At 42.5% G+C, this 22,846-nt stretch overlaps 1 protein-coding gene across 1 annotated transcript in view; it reads left to right on the forward strand.

Annotated features, from left to right (window-relative positions):
- Positions 1 to 20,565, forward strand: part of LOC121587270 (ABC-type oligopeptide transporter ABCB9-like) — a 32,279-nt gene extending 11,714 nt beyond the window's left edge. Inside the window, exons 7-11 of the mRNA XM_041904185.2 lie at positions 1,754 to 1,942; positions 14,116 to 14,289; positions 14,531 to 14,690; positions 15,482 to 15,618; positions 20,095 to 20,565. Of these exons, the coding sequence (XP_041760119.2) occupies positions 1,754 to 1,942; positions 14,116 to 14,289; positions 14,531 to 14,690; positions 15,482 to 15,618; positions 20,095 to 20,415 (981 nt within the window). The 3' untranslated portion in view covers positions 20,416 to 20,565. The remainder of the gene's footprint in view (positions 1 to 1,753; positions 1,943 to 14,115; positions 14,290 to 14,530; positions 14,691 to 15,481; positions 15,619 to 20,094) is intronic.
- The last annotated feature ends 2,281 nt before the right edge of the window (positions 20,566 to 22,846 follow it).

Raw genomic sequence — 22,846 nt, forward strand, 5'->3', positions numbered from 1 at the left:
TAAATACAGAGAGCAACAGCTTGACAAAAAACAATCACACATAACACCTGACCCAACACACGATAACTAAATAGGAAACAAAATCAAACACTAACAAGGGACAGGTGTACAAACAGACAAAACCAAACAAACATGAAACATCGAACGGTGGTAGCTAGTACTCCGGGGACGACGACCGCCGAAGCCTGCCCGAACAAGGAGGAGGAGCAGCCTCGGCCGAAACCGTGACAGGGTCAAACGTTTCGGGTAGCCTTCCACAAGCTTCCCACAATAAGTTGGGTGAATTTTGGCCCATTCCTCCTGACAGAGCTGGTGTATCTGAGTCAGGTTTGTAGGCCTCCTTGCGCGCACACGCTTTTTCAGTTATGCCCACAAATGTTCTATAGGATTGAGGTCAGGGCTTTGTGATGGCCACTCTAACACCTTGAATTTGTTGTCCTTAAGCCATTTTGCCACAACTTTGGAAGTATGCTTGGGGTCATTGTCCATTTGGAAGACCCATTTGCGACCAAGCTTTAACTTCCTGACTGATGTCTTGAGATGTTGCTTCAATATATCCACATAGTTTTCCTTCCTCATGATGCCATCTATTTTGCACCAGTCCCTCCTGCAGCAAAGCACCCCCACAGCATGATGCTGCCACCCCCGTGCTTGACGGTTGGGATGGTGTTCTTCGGCTTGCAAGGAACCCCCTTTTTCCTTCAAACATAACAATGGTCATTATGGCCAAACAGTTATATTTTTGTTTCATCAGACCAGAGGACATTTCTCCAAAAAGTACGATCTTTGTCCCCATGTGCAGTTGCAAACCGTAGTCTGGCTTTTTTATGGCGGTTTTGGAGCAGTGGCTTCTTCCTTGCTGAGCAGCCTTTCAGTTTATGTCGATATAGGACTTGTTTTACTGTGGATATAGATACTTTTGTACCTGTTTCCTCCAGCATCTTCACAAGGTCCTTTGCTGTTGTTCTGGGATTGATTTTCACTTTTCGCACCAAAGTACGTTAATCTCTAGGAGATAGAACGTGTCTCCTTCCTGAGCGGTATGATGGCGGCGTGGTCCAATGGTGTTTATACTTGCGTACTATTGTTTGTACAGATGAACGTGGTACCTTCAGGCGTTTGGAAATTGCTCCCAAGGATGAACCAGACCTGTGGAGGTCTACAGTTTTTTTCTGAGGTCTTGGCTGATTTCTTTTGATATTCCCATAATGTCAAGCAAAGAGACACTGAGTTTGAAGGTAGGCCTTGAAATACATCCACAGGTACACCTCCAATTGACTCAAATGATGTCAATTAGCCTATCAGAAGCTTCTAAAGCCATGACATCATTTTCTGGAATTTTCCAAGCTGTTGAAAGGCACAGTCAACTTCGTGTATGTAAACTTCTGACCCACTGGAATTGTGATACAGTGAAATAATCTGTCTGTAAACAATTGTTGGAAAAATTGCTTGTGTCATGCACAAAGTAGATGTCCTAACCGACTTGCCAAAACTATAGTTTGTTAACAAGACATTTGTGGAGTGGTTGAAAAACAAGTTTTAATGACTCCAACCTAAGTGTATGTAAACTTCCGACTTCAACTGTATACTGTACATCTGTAACTGACAATCACAACCTATCCCTTTAGCAACCTTACATTACCATAGGCAAAATGGATGTGTGATGATGAAGACTTACACTATGAAAATCCAGAGGAACTGAAAGAGACCATTATAATTATATTACCCCTGTCTTGAATGACTTGTGTTACAGAGCATAGCATCGGTCTTCACAGGTCTCATGCAGGGAGTGGGAGCAGCTGAGAAGGTGTTTGAGTACATGGACAGGGAGTCCAAACACCCACATGATGTGAAAGAGGTCCATGACACCTGCAAAGGACTGGTCGAGTTTAAAGACGTCACGTTTTCCTACCCAACACGGCCCGAAACTGAAATTCTAAAGGTATGTGTCAGCTGACCATTCAAATTGGGCTCAAAGCTAGACTGCTGAGTGGAGCTATAGACAGAAAAACTGTTGTCAGGTAATTCTGTATCATTTCAGGCCAGCAGAAAGCTTATATACCATTACCATAAAGTAAAGTTAGCCGCTACACGTCTCTTGTCTATCAATCATAAAATAAATCTATTGATCAATGTCACTACATTTCGTCATGTCTAAACTTATATTAGTGATACTGTATGTATGCCTATGCCATGATGGCTGGGTGTGAATGAAGGGGTGTCAGAGCCATATATTTAGAGCACAGGTGTCAAACTCATTCCACAGAGGGCCGAGTGTCTGCTGGTTTTCACTCCTCCCTTGTACTTGATTGATGAATTAAGGTCTCTAATTAGTAAGGAACTCCTCTCACTTGGTTGTCTAGGTCTTAAAACAAAAACCAGCAGACACTAGGCCCTCCATGGAATGAGTTTGACACCCCTGATTTAGAGGATTTGGCAATATGCCTGTAATGGTCCTCTGTAGCTCAATTGGTAGAGCATGACGCTTGTAACGCCAGGGTAGTGGGTTCGATCCCCGGGACCACCCATACGTAAAATGTATGCACACATGACTGTAAGTCTCTTTGTACAAAAGCGTCTGCTAAATGGCATATTATTATAATAATAAATGAATATAAACTATGTAGAACTGATAGCTCTGTCCAGTACCACAGGCTTCCATTGAAATATAAGTTTATTGGTTGCGTACACCAATAAGTTTATTGGTTGCGTACACAGTTTTGTAGATGTTATCACAGGTGCAGCGAAATGCTTGTTTCTAGCTCCAACAATGCAGCAATATCTAGCAATACAGTAACAATACACACGTAATCCAAAAGTAAAAAAAAAAAAGAAGAACCGAAATTAAGACATGTCAGAACGAGCAATGTCAGAGTCCGGAAAATAAATAAATATATATGTATGTGAATTTTGTGCATGGACAGTGCATGAATATGCACATACAGTGCCTTCAGAAAGTATTCATACCCCTTGACGTATTCCACATTTTGTTGTGTTGCAGCCAGAATTCGAAAGTGATTAAATAATTGTTTTCTCACCCATCTACACCCAATACCCCATAATGACAAAGTGAAAACATGATTTTAAAAATGTTTGCAAATTTATTGAAAATGAAATACAGAGATATATTCATTTGCATAAGTATTCACACCTATGAGTCAATACATCTTAGAGTCACCTTTGACAGTGATTACAGCTGTGAGTCTTCATGGGAAAGTCTCTAAGAGCTTTGAACACCTGGATTTTACAATATTCGCCCATTATTATTTTCAAAATTCTTCAAGCTCTGTCAAATTGGTTGTTGATCATTGCTAGACACCCATTTTCAAGTCTTTTTTTTTTTTTTCTTGGGGGATGGATCAGCTTAATATTGCAGATAGATTGTATCTTCTATCAATGTAATTGTCTGCATCACTTCCAATCCCCCATGTTTTTTATATATATACTCCCCTTTATTACTTTTCAACCCCGCCATCCTTTCCCTACTTGGAGTAAATTAGTGAACAACAATGCCCAGGCCTCTACTTCCGATCTATACTTACTATCTACACCTTATGGACAGAGTTAATTTTACAATAATTCTATTATATATATATAAACATTTTTTTTTTTTTGCTCCTGAACTTCTTCAACTATCAACCTCTCAGATCATTTTCATGATGTCCATCCGGTTTGCTTCTACAGTGGGGAAAAAAAGTATCCAGTCAGCCACCAATTGCGCAAGCCCTCCCACCCAAAAAGACGAGAGAGGCCTGCAACCCCCACCACAGGCACACATCAACCAGGACAGACAAACCGAGAAAAAAAAACTCCAGAAAATCACACCGTAGGATCTCCAATGAATTCACCCGCAAACCATGGTGGAAAATAAGTATTTGGTCACCTACAAACAAGCAAGATTTCTGGCTCTCACAGACCTGTAACTTCTTCTTAAAGAGGCTCCTCTGTCCTCCACTCGTTACCTGTATTAATGGCACCTGTTTGAACTTGTTATCAGTATAAAAGACACCTGTCCACAACCTCAAACAGTCACACTCCAAACTCCACTATGGCCAAGACCAAAGAGCTGTCAAAGGACACCAGAAACAAAATTGTAGACCTGCACCAGGCTGGGAAGACTGAATCTGCAATAGGTAAGCAGCTTGGTTTGAAGAAATCAACTGTGGGAGCAAATATTAAGAAATGGAAGACATACAAGACCACTGATAATCTCCCTTGATCTGGGGCTCCACGCAAGATCTCACCCCGTGGGGTCAAAATGATCACAAGAACGGTGAGCAAAAATCCCAGAACCACACGGGGGGACCTAGTGAATGACCTGCAGAGAGCTGGGACCAAAGTAACAAAGCCTACCATCAGTAACACACTACGCCGCCAGGGACTCAAATCCTGCAGTGCCAGACGTGTCCCCCTGCTTAAGCCAGTACATGTCCAGGCCCGTCTGAAGTTTGCTAGAGTGCATTTGGATGATCCAGAAGAGGATTGGGAGAATGTCATATGGTCAGATGAAACCAAAATATAACTTTTTATTAAAAACTCAACTCGTCGTGTTTGGAGGACAAAGAATGCTGAGTTGCATCCAAAGAACACCATACCTACTGTGAAGCATGGGGGTGGAAACATCATGCTTTGGGGCTGTTTTTCTGCAAAGGGACGAGGACGACTGATCCGTGTAAAGGAAAGAATGAATGGGGCCATGTATCGTGAGATTTTGAGTGAAAACCTCCTTCCATCAGCAAGGGCATTGAAGATGAAACGTGGCTGGGTCTTTCAGCATGACAATGATCCCAAACACACCGCCCGGGCAACGAAGGAGTGGCTTCGTAAGAAGCATTTCAAGGTCCTGGAGTGGCCTAGCCAGTCTCCAGATCTCAACCCCATAGAAAATTTTTGGAGGGAGTTGAAAGTCTGTGTTGCCCAGCGACAGCGCCAAAACATCACTGCTCTAGAGGAGATCTGCATGGAGGAATGGGCCAAAATACCAGCAACAGTGTGTGAAAACCTTGTGAAGACTTACAGAAAACGTTTGACCTGTGTCATTGCCAACAAACGGTATATAACAAAGTATTGAGAAACTTTTGTTATTGACCAAATACTTATTTTCCACCATAATTTGCAAATAAATTCATTAAAAATCCTACAATGTGATTTTCTGGATTTTTTTTTCTCATTTTGTCTGTCATAGTTGACGTGTACCTATGAGGAAGGAAATGATGTGGATATATTGAAGCAACATCTCAAGACATCAGTCAGTAAGTTAAAGCTTGGTCGCAAATGGGTCTTCCAAATGGACAATGACCCCAAGCATACTTCCAAAGTTGTGGCAAAATGGCTTAAGGACAACAAAGTCTAGGTATTGGAGTGGCCATCACAAAGCCCTGACCTCAATCCTATAGAAAATATGTGGGCAGAACTGAAAAAGCGTGTGCGAGCAAGGAGGCCTACAAACCTGACTCAGTTACACCAGCTCTGTCAGGAGGAATGGGCCAAAATTCACCCAACTTATTATGGGAAGCTTGTGGAAGGCTACCCAAAACATTTGACCCAAGTTAAACAATTTAAAGGCAATGCTACCAAATACTAATTGAGTGAATGTAAACTTCTGACGCACTGGGAATGTGATGAAAGAAATAAAAGCTGAAATAAATCATTCTCTCTGCTATTATTATGACATTTCACATTCTTAAAATAAAGTGGTGATCCTAACTGACGCAAAACAGGGAATTTGTACTAGGATTAAATGTCAGGAATTGTGAAAAACTGAGTTTCAATGTATTTGGCTAAGGTGTATGTAAACTTCTGACTTCAACTGTACATAGCGCTACATTTACATTACAATTTAGCCATTCAGCAGACGCTACCATCCACAGCGACCCACAGCTATTGCATTCATCTTAAGATAGCCAGGCGAGACAACCACATATCACAGTCGTATCACAACCACGTATCAAATACAGTACATAATACAATACAAAGTCTCTTCACAGTCCCCATCGTGCTGTAAGGTGTTCTTTTATCTTTTTTTTTTTTTGCATTTGTTTTATTGCTAGCTTGAGTTACCTAGGGTTCAGTGGTGTAGCACAATTTAGGTAATGGAGCGCAACAACAACAACAAAATATGTTAATGACATCATCGTTTCCTCTATCAACGTTTGTACTGACAGATGTATCCTACAGCCTGTCATTATAGAATATGCATAAAATGCATCCTCCAATTGCAACTTCTGTCTATGCCCACATATATTGTCTCAAGAACATTTTCTATTTTTAAAACCCTCAAACACCAAGTTAGGCATACGTAAATTATAATTATTCATGTTTTACCGGTGAAACTGCATCTGCATGCCAATCATTTGATTGATCTCAATCAGTTTCATGGGAATAGCCTATGCATTTTGATCTTCTGGAGTTACTGTTTCATGAGCAAATTAGAGCAGATGGTGTTAACAAACTATTAGACTTTCTTGTATTTTGTTTCAATCAAAGCATATATCCTGCCTAGTGGCACACACTGTTGAGTTTTGGCGCATGATAAAACATTTTGACTATTCAGCTTCAGCTAACCATTCTAAAATCTCATTAGAAATGAGGTGTTGTTTGTGTATCAGTAATGTTAGAGGCCTACTATGCTATTCTATTACAGTATATTCGATTCTGTTATGTAAAATACTAATGATCTTGCGAGACATTGATTCAGCTTTAATCTAACTTTACTAAACAAGCACCATTGTTAGAAGTGATAATCTTCTATTTGTAATACTAATAATAATAAGTGATGAGTATAGGACTATTAAGATCTTGAAAGAACAGCGCCAGGATCACGAAATTATGTTAAAGAAGTTCAACCAACTTGGTGCTGAATGACAGCTCTGCCATTCGGCCAGTTCAGGAAAAAACAACAATACTTTCAGTATATCCTAATAGGGTTCTTCTAAGAGCCTCACAGTTCTTCGAAGAACCTTAGAGTTCTTGACACTAAAAATGGCCCCCGAAAGGTTCTTCCAAGAACCCCATAGGAGGTGGGGTTCATCGAGGAACCTCCTTAGTTGGTGGGGTTTCTAGCAGGAGCCTAACTGCTCAACTGAAACACTTGAATTTGAAAGGACAGCAGGTGCAGGCACTCAACTGAAAAATGTAAAGATCTCCTTAATTTAAGGTAAGGTTTGTCCCTCGTATGATCTAAATTGATATTGTTTTATGATGATACCATGTAACTTTTCATATTTGTGCAAACCTTTTCTTTTTAGAGTGTACCTGCACTCTAAAAAGAAAGGGTTCCTGGAGTATCCTTTAGGGGTTCTTCGAATTGAAACTGTGGGGGAACCCCTTTTAAGTTCTTTGAAGAACCCTTTAAAAGGGTTCTTCAAAAAAAAACTTTTAATGGATCTTCAAAGAACCTTATGGGGAAATGTTTGAACTACCCCCCTCCCCTATTATTATTATTATTATTATTATTATTAGTATTAGTATTATTAATAATAATATGCATACAAATAGCAACAATAACACAATATTTTAGTTCTCAGTGTTTATTATGATTTTAGTGGCAAAGCAGAATAAAAAATTCCAAATATGAGGTAAACTCCCAGCAGAGCCCAAAGTCCGATGGGTATATCCTCTGGCATGTTGATGTTAATGTGTTGATGTTCTCCGTATCCATAGCCAGAATGATTTTGCAGTGCATGGTGATCGAACAGGTTTTCTGTTTTATTCATCAGAGGTGTAGGGAGGGTGAAGTCTGTGAATAAAAATAAAAAAAATTATGAAGATGATTAACAAAATATGCACACAACAGTATTCATACCTTGGTTTTTGTGGTGAATGTGAATGAAAAAACTGTTTTGATAATGGTTTTCTTACACATACTTTGTCCATAATGTAGAGGCCAATGGGATATTAATTGACGAGGTAAGGAAAGAGGATGGTAAATGTGATCTGCATAACATACCAATACCAATTGACATACCTTTGTATGCCTCCTTGTCTGTATATTTGCAGTCACAGACACAAAAGTGAGCATTTCCGACATCTGCACCCAATACAGCTAGCCTTCAACATGTTCTTATAGCCTACATATTCTTACCTCTTTGTTGATTGCTATCCATTGAATTGTGTCCATTTTCTGTTTCAGAAAGAATTGCACAAATATGGAAAGATACATGGTGTCATCATAAAACAATATGAATTTAGATCATACAAGGGACAAACCTTACCTTAAATTGAGGAGATCTTTACATTTTTCATTTAAGTGCCTGCACTTTCAAATTCAAATCCAAGTGTTTCAGTTGGGCAGTTAGGTTCCTGCAAGAACCCCCACTAACTGAGGAGGTTCCTCGATGAACCCCACCTCCTATGGGTTTCTTGGAAGAACCTTTTGGGGGCCATTTTTAGTGTCAAGAACCCTAAGGTTCTTCAAAGAACTTTGAGTCTCTTAGAAGAACCCTTGTTGAACCCCTAATTTTTAGAGTGTGGTATAGCTATGTGTAGGTTATAGCCTAATATAAATATAAATACATATAGCTTAATTTCATTGCACTGTTTGCAAGAGAACTTAAGTTACGAGTAGGCATTTCATTGTATTGTGTAGTTTAAACTACGCTGTATTGATTGATTGATTTCATTTATTAGACCAATTGTTAAAATACATACATAAGGGCACTGCTGCCGGTGACGCCTCCACATACAATTGAAGAAAATCATCAAGGATAACACAATAAAGCTTAAAAGCTTATTTCCATTGTGGTCCTTTTGGAGGGGGGATGCAGCAGGGTTAGGTGGCAACAGACAATGTCAGACAAAATAGTTTGTTTCATCAAATGAGCTAATTAGTACAGTTCCATTTCCTAATAAACAACTATGGACAGGTACATCTCCCTTGTCTCACATACCCTTAATATATAAAACAATCCCTAATATATATATACAAGACAATCACAATATGATAAACAACAGGCACCAAAAGGCAGACCATATGCTATCCCGGGCATTTCCTTCTCAGCCACGTACTATAATCTTACGACTCACTTTTGAGACATGCTACTATTTAGCATTTTTTTCAGTGAGAACTTAAAACTACCCATTGAAGGTATAAGTTTCAAATTCTTTGGAAGACTATTCCAAAGAATGGCAGCTGAGTACAACAACGTTTCTTTCCCCATACCACTATTAAATCTAAAAGGAACAACATCAGCTCACTCCTACACTCTATAAAGAAAAGGTTCCTGGAGTATGGTCCTCTGTAGCTCAATTGGTAGAGCATGGCGCTTGTAACGCCAGGGTAGTGGGTTCGATCCCCGGGACCACCCATGCGTAAAAATGTATGCACACATGACTGTAAGTCGCTTTGGAACCCCTTTTAATGGAACCTTTTGAATAACCTTTTGGGGTTACTTTTTGAACTACCCCCCTCCTGTATTATTATTAATAATAATAATAATAATAATAATAATAATAATAATAATAATAATAATAATAATAATATGCATAACATTAACAACAATAACACAATATTTTAGTTCTCAGTGTTTATTATGATTTTAGTGGCAAAGCAGAATTAAAAATCAAAATATGAGGTAAACTCCCAGCAGAGCCCAAATTGTTGATGTTGATGTTCTCCGTATCCATAGACAGAATGATTTTTCAGTGCATGGTGATCTAACAGGTTTCCTGTTATATTCATCAGAGGTGTAGGGAGTGTGAAGTCTGTGAATCCCAAAAAATTGTAATTATACAGGTGATTAACAAAACATGCACACAACAGAATTAATACCTTGGTTTTTGTGGTGAATGTGAATAAAAAAACAGTTTTGATAATAATTTTCATACACATACCTTGTCCATAATGTAGAGGCCTACAGGATATTCATTGACGGGGTAAGGGAAGAAGAAGGTAAATGTGATCTGCATAACATACCAATACCAATTGAATGCCTTCTCGTCTGTATACCTGCAGACACAGACACCAAAGTGAGCAGTACAGTCATCTGCACCCAATACAGCTAGCCTTCAACATATTCTTACCTCTTTGTTGATTGCTATCCATTGAATTGTGTCCATTTTCTGTTTCAGAAAGATTTGCACAAATATGGAAAGATAGATAGTATCATCATAAAACAATATCAATTTAGATCATACAAGTGCCTGCACCTGCTGTCCTTTCAAATTCAAAACCAAATGTTTCAGTTGGGCAGTTAGGTTCCTGCAAGAACCCCCACCAACTAAGGAGGTTCCTCAATGATCCCCAACTCCTATGGGGTTCTTGGAATAACTTTTTGGGGGCCATTTTCAGTGCCAAGAACCCCAAGGTTCTTCAAAGAACTTTGAGGATCTTAGATGAAGCCTTGTTGAACCACCATTTTTATTAGTGTAGTGGAATAATTATGGTTATTTCGGACCAAGTTAAAGTAGGTACCTGGGTACCATACGGTGGAAAATCTTGTGTACAAGACACAATTTAATCCGAGAGTCTCTCTCCTCCACTTTGAGCCATCTAAGGCTTTCAAAGTGGGAATGGTCAACATGAGTACGTGCTGGAAGTTTAAGAATAATCCTGACTAATTTGTTCTGAGATGTCTGCAATTTATTTGCAATTATCTTGGGGGCAGTATTGCACCAGGAAGAGCACACATAGTCGAAGTGGCACTGAACAAGAGCCCCTGATTTCATTAGCTTGAACACATGATTACAATATATCCTATTACAGAATAAAAGAAAACAGAGAGGTGAACTATCAATTCATATCATTTATTTGCCTAGATTTAAACATGCTATCAAATCAATTGACCAAGTAGTGAACATTACTAAATATAATTTCAGGAAATTTGTTTGAAAACAGCCATAAAATCGTGCTATTGGTGTGGTGTATTCATGCATCTCAATAAACTATAACCTAAATAAATACATTATTACCTCCATTTTTGGCCAAATTCACATTTCCAATTTCCCACCCTGACATACCAAGCTAGAACGGGCCCTCAGTCTCAACCAATAGCCAATAAGCTAAATATCCCAAGCAGGGCTACAGCAACTTCTAGATAGGGTCAGGCTCCTTGGGCTTTGCAGAGAGGGTCAGGCTCCTTGGGCTTTGCAGAGAGGGTCAGGCTCCTTGGGCTTCTAGAGAGGGTCAGGCTCCTTGGGCTTCTAGAGAGGGTCAGGCTCCTTGGGCTTCTAGAGAGGGTCAGGCTCCTTTGGCTTTGCAGAGAGGGTCAGGCTCCTTGGGCTTTGCAGAGAGGGTCAGGCTCCTTGGGCTTCTAGAGAGGGTCAGGCTCCTTGGGCTTTGCAGAGAGGGTCAGGCTCCTTGGGCTTTGCAGAGAGGGTCAGGCTCCTTGGGCTTTGCAGAGAGGGTCAGGCTCCTTGGGCTTCTAGAGAGGGTCAGGCTCCTTGGGCTTCTAGAGAGGGTCAGGCTCCTTGGGCTTCTAGAGAGGGTCAGGCTCCTTGGGCTTCTAGAGAGGGTCAGGCTCCTTGGGCTTTGCAGAGAGGGTCAGGCTCCTTGGGCTTCTAGAGAGGGTCAGGCTCCTTGGGCTTTGCAGAGAGGGTCAGGCTCCTTGGGCTTCTAGAGAGGGTCAGGCTCCTTGGGCTTTGCAGAGAGGGTCAGGCTCCTTGGGCTTTGCAGATAGGGTCAGGCTCCTTGGGCTTTGCAGATAGGGTCAGGCTCCTTGGGCTTTGCAGAGAGGGTCAGGCTCCTTGGGCTTTACAGAGAGGGTCAGGCTCCTTGGGCTTTGCAGAGAGGGTCAGGCTCCTTGGGCTTTACAGAGAGGGTCAGGCTCCTTGGGCTTTGCGGATAGGGTCAGGCTCCTTGGGCTTTGCGGATAGGGTCAGGCTCCTTGGGCTTTGCGGATAGGGTCAGGCTCCTTGGGCTTTGCGGTGACCACTCTGGTTTGGGTGTGCTCGGCAGAATGGTGTTGCCGTAACCAAGTGGTCACACATCGTTCTGGATTCCACTGCGCAAGAGAGGGTCCGTGGTGTTTTATGAACATCAAGGCAGACACACTGTGATTGTTTTTTTTCAACGTTCTGATTGGCCAAAGTGGTCAAGCCTCCAACAGGCCTTCACAGTGCACATACACAGCATAAAGTTCTTCATCATTCTCCCCACCGCCAGAGAGAAGACAGGGAAGAAACCACCATTTACTTACCTCTAGGCTGCTATACATATTTATTTGGTTTGTCATTCTATAGTTTTCATGGGATTTATGGTAATTAAATAAAATGTATTTAGCGGCACGTCTTGCTCTTTATTGTAATCAGAGGGCTGATATAAACACTATGCATGCCAGTCTCTCTTGGCTAAGAGTTGAGGAGAGACTGACTGCATCACTTTTTCTTTTTATAAGAAACATTAATGTGTTGAAAATCCCAAATTGTTTGCACAGCCAACTTACACACAGCTCTGACACACACACTTACCCCACCAGACATGCCACCAGGGGTCTTTTCACAGTCCCCAAATCTAGAACAAATTCAAGAAAGCGTACAGTATTATATAGAGCCATTATTGCATGGAACTCCGTTCCATCTCATATTGCTCAAATAAACAGCAAACCTGTTTTCAGAAAACAGATAAAGCAACACCTCACTGCACAACGCCTCTCCCCTAGTTGACCTAGATAGTTTGTATGTATGTATTGATATGTAGGCTACGTGTGCCTTTAAAAAAATGTATGTAGTTCTGTCCTTGAGCTGCTCTTGTCTATCCATGTTCTGTATTATGTCATGTTTCATGTTTTGTGTGGACCCCAGGAAGAGTAGCTGCTGCTTTTGAACAGCTAATGGGGATCCTAATAAAATAACAAATTTAGAATTTAGGAAAATACATTTTCCAGAAATAGTTTCAGCATGACAATGCCTCCGTGCACAAAGCGAGGTCGATACAGAAATGGTTTGTCGAGATCGGTGTGGAAGAACTTGACTGGCCTGCACAAAGCCAGTCTTCCACTTTGACATTACAGTGACCTCAACCCCATCGAACACCTTTGGGATGAATTAGAACGCCGACTGCGAGCCAGGCCTAATCGCCCAACATCAGTGTCCGACCTCACTAATGCTCTTGTGGCTGAATGGAAGGAAGTCCCTGCAGCAATGTTCCAACATGTAGTGGAAAGCCTTCCCAGAAGAGTGGAGGCTGTTATAGCCGCAATGGGGGGACCATGATTTTGGAATTAGATATTTGACGAGCATGTGTCCACATACTTTTGGCTATGTAGTGTATCTTCAAGCATGGTCAAGTTAATAATTATGCTGTGGATGATGTATTAAACCACCCCACACATCAAAGATGCAGTCGTCCTTCTGAACTGAGCTGCAGGACAGGAAGGAAACAGCTTAGGGATGTCACCATGAGGCCATTGGTAATTTTAAAACAGCTACAGAGTTCAATGGCTGTGATGGGATAAAACTGAGGATGGATCAACAACATTGTAGTGACTCCACAACAATGACCTAAATGACAGAGTGAAAAGAAGAATACAAATGTTCCAAAACATGCATCCTTGTTTGCACAAGGCACTAAAGTAATACTGTTTTTGACTTAAATGCAAAGCCTTATGTTTGGGGCAAACACAGTACATCACTGAGTAGCTGTCTCCATATTTTCAAGCATGGTGGTGGCTGTATCATGATATGGGTATGCTTGACATCAGCAAAGACTGGGAGTTTTTCAGGATGAAAAGAATGGAGCTAAGCACAGGCAAAACCCTAGTGGAAAACCTGCTTCGGTCTGCTTTACACCAGACACTGGGAGAGGAATTCACAGTTTTTACTTAAATCTGCTTGATTAATCTATGGCAAGACTTGGAAATTGCTGTCTAGCCATGATCCCTAACACCTTGACAGAGCTTGAATAATTTTGAAAAGAATAATGGGCAAATATTGGGCAATACAGGTGTGCAAAGCTCTTATGAGACTTACCCAAGAGGACTCACATCTGTAATTGCTGCCAAACGTGTTTCTAACATGTATTGACTCAGAAATGTCTTCCACTTTGACATTACAGTGTTTTGTGTAGATCGTTGACAAAAATCAATTTTTAATCCCACTTTGTTACGCAACAAAATGTGAAAAAATGTCAAGGGGGTGTAGACTTTCTACACTGTATATGACTCTGGTTTATGTCTCCAGAGTGTGTCCTTCACGTTGCGGCCTGGGGAGGTGACAGCCTTGGTGGGACCATCAGGCAGTGGGAAGACCTCCTGTGTGGGGCTCCTAGAGAACTTCTACTCTCCACAACAAGGCCAGGTGCTGCTGGACGGCCGGCAGGTGCACACCTACCAGCATGACCTCCTCCATTCACGGGTCAGCACTCCACACTTCTCCTCTGACGTTTTAACTCCTTGTTTACAATGGCGTCTTTGAGAATCTGTGTTAAATCGCCATTACTACCTGAGAAGTATGCCATGAAATCCCCATATTCTGTCTCGTGTTAGATACAGTTTATCCTTTTTTACCACCAGGGCAGCAGTGTTCATTTTTAGTTGAAGACTGGTAAAGATCCCAATGCAGGAAGACAGCCTCTATATCTGTGTTGTTTTTGCAGGTAGCACTTGTGGGCCAGGAGCCTGTCCTGTTTTCCCGTTCTGTAGAGCAGAACATAACCTATGGCCTGACTGATATCCCTATGGAGGCTGTGGTGCAGGCAGCCACCAAGGCAAACGCACACGACTTCATCACCGGTCTAACCAATGGCTATGACACAGGTGATATTAATGCTATTGCCTAAACGGTTGGAGTGAAATATAAAAACGAACATCTTAGGAGTGTTAAATTGCGTCAATTCAAATCTGGTATTAGGAACAAAAGAGGTCAATACACATCTTCTAAAATAGACTAGTATTTTAATTAATGCAAACCACTTCAATGGTAAATATGATGTTCGTATATACGGGTCCACTGAAATACCACGCAGGGCACTCAGAGAACTGATCCATTGTTCTAAGTTCTTCTTCAAATACTCTGACAGAGATAGTTCCCGCTCCCTGCTGGCCAATCAGAGTAGAGACTGAGCGTGGTTTAGACTTACTCAGCCTATCCGTTGGCGCACAGGCTGGTCCCAGCTCTTGGCGCTTCACTGTTGCCAGGTGTCTAGTTGTTTTGCAACTTATCCAGAAAGTCAGCACTTTTGCAGTACACGTCCTTGAGCACGGTATAACAAAGAGGCAGTGTGTATGTGTCTGTGAGAATCACAAGTTCTTATCTCATCCTACCCCCTAACATTCCTCACATGAATCACAGCTTGTTATGTGAAACAATTTATATCAGTACAGTACAAACCCATTATGTTTAATCATTAATGCATTCCTTCTAAGCTAGGCATCACATCTAGATCCCCACAGGAGGTAACTAAAAACTGCTAAATCTTATGATGTTCATGGAAATTGGCCGATCAGTATGTTGAGAAACACAGCATCTCCTCACGATTTTCATATGATTTTGCATTTCTATTTTAAGATCTCTAACACAGTGGAATTGTTCCTCGTTCCTCTCTTAGGAGTGGGTGAGAAGGGGACCCAGTTGTCAGGGGGACAGAAGCAACGGGTGGCCATCGCACGGGCACTCATCCGCAACCCACATGTTCTCATCCTGGACGAGGCCACCAGTGCACTGGATGCAGAGAGCGAACATGTTGTAAGTAAAGAGGCAGGTCAAATCAGTGTTCTGTAATCTGTGTTTAATTAGATCAAGTTGTGAATTATAGATAAAGATACAGTATATCCTGGAAAATGAAAACCCCTCCCTGCCTTGGTGGCTTTAAAGAGGAAGAGTATTATACAACGGGTGGGTCTAATCCTGAATGCTGGTTAAAAGCACATTCCAGCCGGTGTCTATTCCACAAGTTACCACCAGCTAAATCTATGACGTTAAAATGCCTATTTACTCTGTTCCATCTGACTGCGCAATCCACTATCTCATCAGCCCAGCCAGGCAAGTTATAAACTTGATCTCCACTATAAAAAGCACCTAGACATTATCTCACATTTATTTTAGACTAACATTTCGTTTTCAACAGCGGAGATTTGTATAAACCTTGCATTTGCAACATTGTTTCAATATTCAAATTCGATCTCCAGCTGTCCCATTGTAATGAACGAGTTGGGATGAGACAGACAGGCAGGCAGCGTTTCTCAGCCAGTTGAAATCATGAATCAGCTGGCATCATTTTTATGGATATATACAAAGAAATGTCAATTGAAAAAAGGTAAAACTAAACGAAGTGCAGCTACTGTAGTTTGCAGTCTTTCCAGCTTCAATTTGAAGTGATTGCGTTAACTGTGCTGTTTGCTAGATCCTCCGAACAAGTGTCCTGACGAGTGAGCACATTTTCTATGCCAAGCGAAATCGTGCCTCATTAGCTCATTGTTATGGATGTATCCAAATAAATGTCACTAGAAAACAACTTAAACAAATGCGCTACTTTGCTGTTATTCTGGTTGCACTTTTTGATGTGACTGTAAATTAGCCGTAGTTGGCTAGCTAGCAAGTAAGGGATAAGAACGTTGCCAGCCAGTATGGCAATGGAACATTTAGAACGAACGACTAGGTCGCGTCCATAGATACAGAACAAAAAGACTGAATGACTGGGTCGCTTCTCTGGCAACCGAACCAATAGACGACCAGCCGGCTTGCGTAGCAACCGTAGATTTGTGTCGGGACTATATCTTGTGGAAGTATGAAATAGTACGAATACATTAATCAGAATAATGTTTTTAATAAACATATGTAAATCATTATTTGAATATGTTGGTAACCCATTGTATAAAAGGGATAATGCCCTCGAAGCCGGTGTTTGTCACTTATATCCATCTCCTGAAGTTTCATGACAATAACCTAGTTCTTGTTTTAGTTCAATAACCTACTTCTCTAAATGCAGTCTAATGTTATTATAACTACTCTCAGCTGCTGGTGTCCTCCCTGCTCTCTATCTTCAGGCAAATCAAGTCTTCAACTATACTAGATACTTTTAACCCTGGTGAATCCTCTTTTAGTATAAATAAACTGTAAGTGAGGACTTGGTGGACTGTATATTCTTTATGTGTTCGCTCCCATGTGCTGGTAAGGGAACAGATGACAGACAGGTAAGATTCCAGTTGAGGTGGTTTAATAACGCTGAATATGGACAGGCACGGAACAGTACAGCACAGTGTATGTAGTATGGATGGGCTAAGGCACTTAGTGGTCTGGCAACTTGCTTCAACCAAAGTGTGTGTGTGTGTGTGTGTGTGTGTGTGTGTGTGTGTGTGTGTGTGTGTGTGTGTGTGTGTGTGTGTGTGTGTGTTTGTGTGTGTTACCTGGCTGATGAAACATGCGACGGCGGAAGTCTGACCTCATCTCAGGTGGTAGCTTGCTGAGTAGGCGTGCCACATGAGATCCAGACATCAGCGCTATGTCGCCATCTGGACCCAGTGTCCGGAGCATGCCCACTAAGGACTGAACCTGTAGTGCGAACTTTTCAAAGGCAGCTGTATCTCCACGGCGTACATCGGGAGAGTCCATGACACTGGCTATCTTCTTCAGGGCAACATGGTGTGGTTGTCCAAACTTCTCGTTCAGGGCTGCCATGGTGTCTGAGTAAGGCGTGGGGGAATTGAGGTATGAATCTGCCACTAGGCAGGCTTCTTCTAGCTTTAAGTGATCAACTAGGATCTGATACTTGAAGAGCTCGTTCCCGTCAGCTGGCAGGAGGCTCCCTAGTGCGATCTTCAGGCGAGCAAACTCACTTGGGTCTCGGCTGTTGAAGTTAGGGATGGTTGGCCTAGGCCCTCTGTAAGTCTGCACTGCTGCTGCGGCGGTGAAGCCTCTAGGGGGCTGCGGATGGGGTTGAGGGGCTGGCCTAGGTATCCATGGAACCCGACCTGGTCGGTGACCTGGTGGGTGCTCTGGTTGCCTTTGGCTGGCAGCTCTTCGTTGCTCATAGGCTGCTGCATGAGGGTGAGCCCTAGGAGGAAAATATTTCCGGGTCACTGCACCGACATAGCACTGTGAAGGTGCAGCACTGGCCTGGTGAGGAGGTTGGCTATAGTCCACATCAGGATGGTAACTTGACTCTCTGGGACACGGCGAAGGTGTAGCCTCTCTTGTAGGGTGGCCTAGAGTCTTGACTACTGATGCTGGTCTGCTCTGCTTAGCAGCAGCAGAAGTAGCCTGATCCCTCATGACTTTGAGCTCACTCATCATCTTATCCAGGAGGTCTACTACTTGTTCTTTGTCTGGCTGCTCTGATTCTTCCTCTGTAGGCCATGGTGGTGGATCAGGCCACTCAACGTCATCGCATTCCTCTTCATCGTTATCGTACTCCTCACTGTACTCCTCGCTGAACTCTTCCTCTAGCTCAGGTTGGGGAATGAGGTGGACTGGGAGAACCGATTCAATTCGTACAGCGGGGCCAGACTGTTGTTGAGTAGACTTTGTGGGGGTGTAGCTGGCTGCAGTCGGGTCAAGGGGTGGCTGGAGACTGCAGACCTTATCCACAAGCTTCCTCATTGAGAGATACGCAGCTTCTCGTTCTCTTTCCGGATCTCCTGTAGCTCTGCTTGGTAAGCTGTTGGCAGCTTCCTGTGTTCCCGGTAAGCGTAGGGTGTGGAGCCTTCTCTGCTGACCTCCATGTGCTCTCTTTTCCTCTGCAGGCTGTGGGCTAGCTGGGGTTCTGAACCATACCCTCTGTGATGATGGCTCTGATGGTCCCTCTCTGGGGCAGCATCTCATTGAACCTGGCGAGTGGATGAGGTTGCACATGACGAGGTGAAGGGGGCATCTTGGCCACTCCTTCATGATGAGAATAACTCTCCTCTTCCTGCCCATGTACATCATACCGTGCTGTGCTACTATAACTTGGATAAGGTGAGGCTTGGCGCCTTGGATGATCAGACCAGGTCCATGCTTCACCAGTAACTTGCTGCATCTTGATCCGGGAGTAAACACCTTTATCCAGCTCGAAGAACCACAATGTAGTTGAGGACTTGGTGGACTGTATATTCTGTAGGGTTAGGTTTTACTCAGCACTATGTGTTCTCTCCCATGTACTTGTAAGGGCACAGATGACAGACTGGTATGATTCCAGTTGAGGTTGTTTAATGACGCTGATTCACAGAGCAGTAACGGCACAGCACAGTGTATGGCTTGATAATTGTGTTAACCAAAAGTTTGTATGTGGTCTGCAAGTAAAGAGTCATACAATAGTGAATGACAGAATACAATCTCCAATTCACATCTCTTATAAACAATATACATGGCTATAACATGACTATGATGACTTAATGCTATACAGGACCATACAGCACAATACAATGTGACTGTGACTGCACTAATTGAGATCAAAGGAGTGCCGCTGCACGTGTACTACAAGGCATAGCACCATCATCTTCAGTTCAAGGCTACAACTGCACAATGAACTTGCATACCTCTAAACAGTGAAATATAATGTAATACCCATATAATGATGTATCATACACCTATACAATTACAGGGCATATAAACAACGCATTGGGGGACATTATCCTTTACAAATACAGGGTTAAATGTCCGAAATGATATGACAACCAAACCAGAGCTAGCCAGCTCACAATAGCTAGCTCGCAGTATAAACTACTAATTAGCATAACCATAAATATTGCATTATCATAAGAGTGCATCTTCAGACATAAACACCTGAAAGATATGAAATATGTACTTACATATCAACAAGGACGCACACCGGCCTTGGCTAACACAATGAAAGCTAACTGTTGGGAAAACATGAGGATGGCTGGAACTTTCTCTCGCTTGACTTCTCTCGAGCTGATCTTCTCTAAGCTGGAGATCGCCCAGCATGCTCTGCTCCACTTCACCGGTGGGCGGAGCTACAGCTCTGATATAATGAACTAACATTACTGATATGATTAACTACAAATACTTCACAGCTTTTTGTACATTAACTGTCTGCAATGTAACTATGCTGCTTTCAAAAGGTCAGTATTATTGCAGAAGAATCTTTGCCAGCATTCAAACATATTCTCCTTATCTGTGGTCTTGAATTTTATGCCACTTTCTCTAGTTTTCTGAATACTATATCTTGTGTTGTTTAGACTTAGTGTAGGTAAGGATCCTCTCCATGTTCTCTCTCTTCAGGTCCAGCAGGCCCTGAACAACAACATGCGTCAACACACAGTGCTGGTGATCGCCCACCGCCTCAGCACAGTGGAAAGGGCAGACAACATCATAGTTATCGACGGTGGCTGTGTGGTGGAGCAGGGGCCACACAACCAACTCATGGCAAAGGGGGGCCTGTACTGCAAGCTGGTGCAGAGGCAGGTCCTGGGTATCGAGACAGGGGCAGAGGTCCTCAACCCCCCAGAGAAGCACTCCTGGAAGTCTGAGGGGGGTAGTCAGCGAAGTGGACCTGATAGCAGCAGTCCCAGTAAGTCTGAATGTGAAGCACCACGCTACTGAGAGAGCTTGGGCTCCATTGGTAGCTAACACTGACTGACTGGCAATCATGGACTATGGAGTGCCCCATATCCAAGGCATTACATTACAGTACCCTTAATTTATTAAAGGCCCAGTGCAGTCGAAAATGTGATTTTCCTGTGGTTTATATATATTTCCACACAATGTGGTTGGAATAATACTGTGAAATGGTGAAAATGATGATAATGCCCTTTTTAGTGTAAGAGCTGTTTGTAAAGACCACCTTACATTTCAGCCTGTTTTGGTGGGATGGAGTTTTGGCTTGACTAGTGATATCACCAGGCAGTTAATTAGTTAAAGGTCAACAAAAAAAAACGGTCAAACTCCACCCCTTTCCCAATTTTCTATAACAGCACCTGTTAAGGGATTTAAAATTTGCACAGTAGATTGAATAGATTCAACTAAAATCTATTTCACGGTGTCCAAAACCTTGAGTAATGCATTATTATTGAATAATCAGTAAGAGTATAGGGATTTGGTAGCCATTTGACCAGCTTTGACGGACTTTAATGAGCAACACTTGAATAAGTTTATCAATGTTATTTTTCATAGAGTCTATTATACAGTCTATGGTTATCGCAGTGGACTTCGTGTTGAATGCACATGTACTTTGAGGTGGAGACAGCTCAAGCCAAAGTTAACATCATTGATTGTATGACGTACAAAACAGTAATAGTATTGTGATACTTTATTTCTTATGGCAATACTAGGTGGAAATGGTAACGGCATCTCTGCTTACATGTCAACAGCTAGGCCTCTCTCTCTGTTAATGTGAAAATGTGTACTGTATACAGGACAAAGAGGTGCCTTCGCTGAAGACTGTATTTTTTTTTATTCTATGCAAATCAATGGAAAGTGCATTATCTTCAAACTATGACACTATCATTGCTGATTTTGAATAGATGAGATTTCATGTTGATGCTGTCCGATTCTTGATTTTGCACAATTAAACGTGAATGTACTGAATGAACTAAGATATGACTGCCATTCTGAACTAGGCTACTGTAAACATATTGGTTGTTGTAGCCTATTGGTTTTACTGTAGCAGAGATTGCTCTGACTAGTATATTTAGATCACAGCATGGACCATGTTAGTTTGTTGGTGATGTGGACACCAAGGAACTTGAAGCTCTCAACCTGTTCCACTACAGCCCTGTCGATGAGAATGGGGGCGTGCTCAGTCCTCTTCTTTTTCCTGTAGTCCACAATCATCTCCTTTGTCTTGATCATGTTGAGGGAGAGGTTGTTGTCCTGGCACCACACGGCCAGGTCTCTGACCTCCTCCCTATAGGCTGTCTCGTCATTGTCGGTGATCAGGCCTCGACTGTTGTGTCATCGGCAAACTTAATGATGGTGTTGGAGTCGTGTCTGGCCATGCAGTCATGGTTGAACAGGGAGTACAGGAGGGGACTGAGCACACACCCCTGAGGGGCCCCCGTGTTGAGGATCAGCGTGGCAGATGTGTTGTTACCTACCCTTACTACCTGGGGGCAGCCCGTCAGGAAGTCCAGGTGGAGAGAAGGTCCAGGAAGATAGAAATCATTGTGGAAGCGGTGGAGCGGTTCCTGGGGCTGAAAGATTTCTTGGCGAAGGAGTTTCATGGAATATTTTCACAAGTCCTACCGCCCTCTCAGGGTCTAAGGGAGATATGGAGAATTGAAAGAAGGAAGAAGTGGGTGTTTTGTTTTGTCAATGTACTATTTTTATTTGGGTGGATGAAGTTAGTTTCTCTATCACGTATGGATTTTATTTTGACCTTGTTTTGGTTTCAACCCGTCCAGTTGGTCGCGGCAATACACCTTTTTGGGTTGTAGTCCGCCGTAAAACCCACAGAAGAAAAAGGGACACACAGTTGAGGTTGACGAAGCAGAGACACAGACAGGAAGGTTGCGTTTGGAGAAGGTTAGAGGAGTAGGTGGGATAAATCGTTGAAAAGCAAACAAACTTTACTCGGTGTGGCGGCGGTTCGGCACGGCTGTGCTGTGAATGGGTCAGAAATGGTAGGAGATAGTGATGGAGAAGAAAGTGAAGCAAGTATGGAACATAGCGGTACAAATAAAGGAGGGAGTAAGAAAAAGAAAGCGGGAGAGAAAGGGTGTAGGGGTTTGAAGGGGAGCGAGAGGTCTATGGAGGCAGAGAGGAGGCAGAAAATGACGTTTGAGGAGAGGAACCTAGCTTCCAACGCTAGCAGAAGTTCGGAGGTATAAAGTGCAGAGGAAGGGCAAGATAAGACGCGAGGGGAGCATGGAGGTGAGGAGGAGCATAAAGTGATTCTGAAGTTTAGGGAGGAATGGGGAGTTGGGGCGATGAGTCCGATAAGGCTGATGGCTGTGATAAAATAGTTGATTGGGGAAGTTGTCAATGCTAAAGTGTTAAGAGATGGGAGCTTGTTGGTGTTCTGTAAGGACATGGC

This window comes from Coregonus clupeaformis, chromosome 18, assembly GCF_020615455.1.
Source record: "Coregonus clupeaformis isolate EN_2021a chromosome 18, ASM2061545v1, whole genome shotgun sequence".
NCBI lineage: Eukaryota > Metazoa > Chordata > Actinopteri > Salmoniformes > Salmonidae > Coregonus > Coregonus clupeaformis.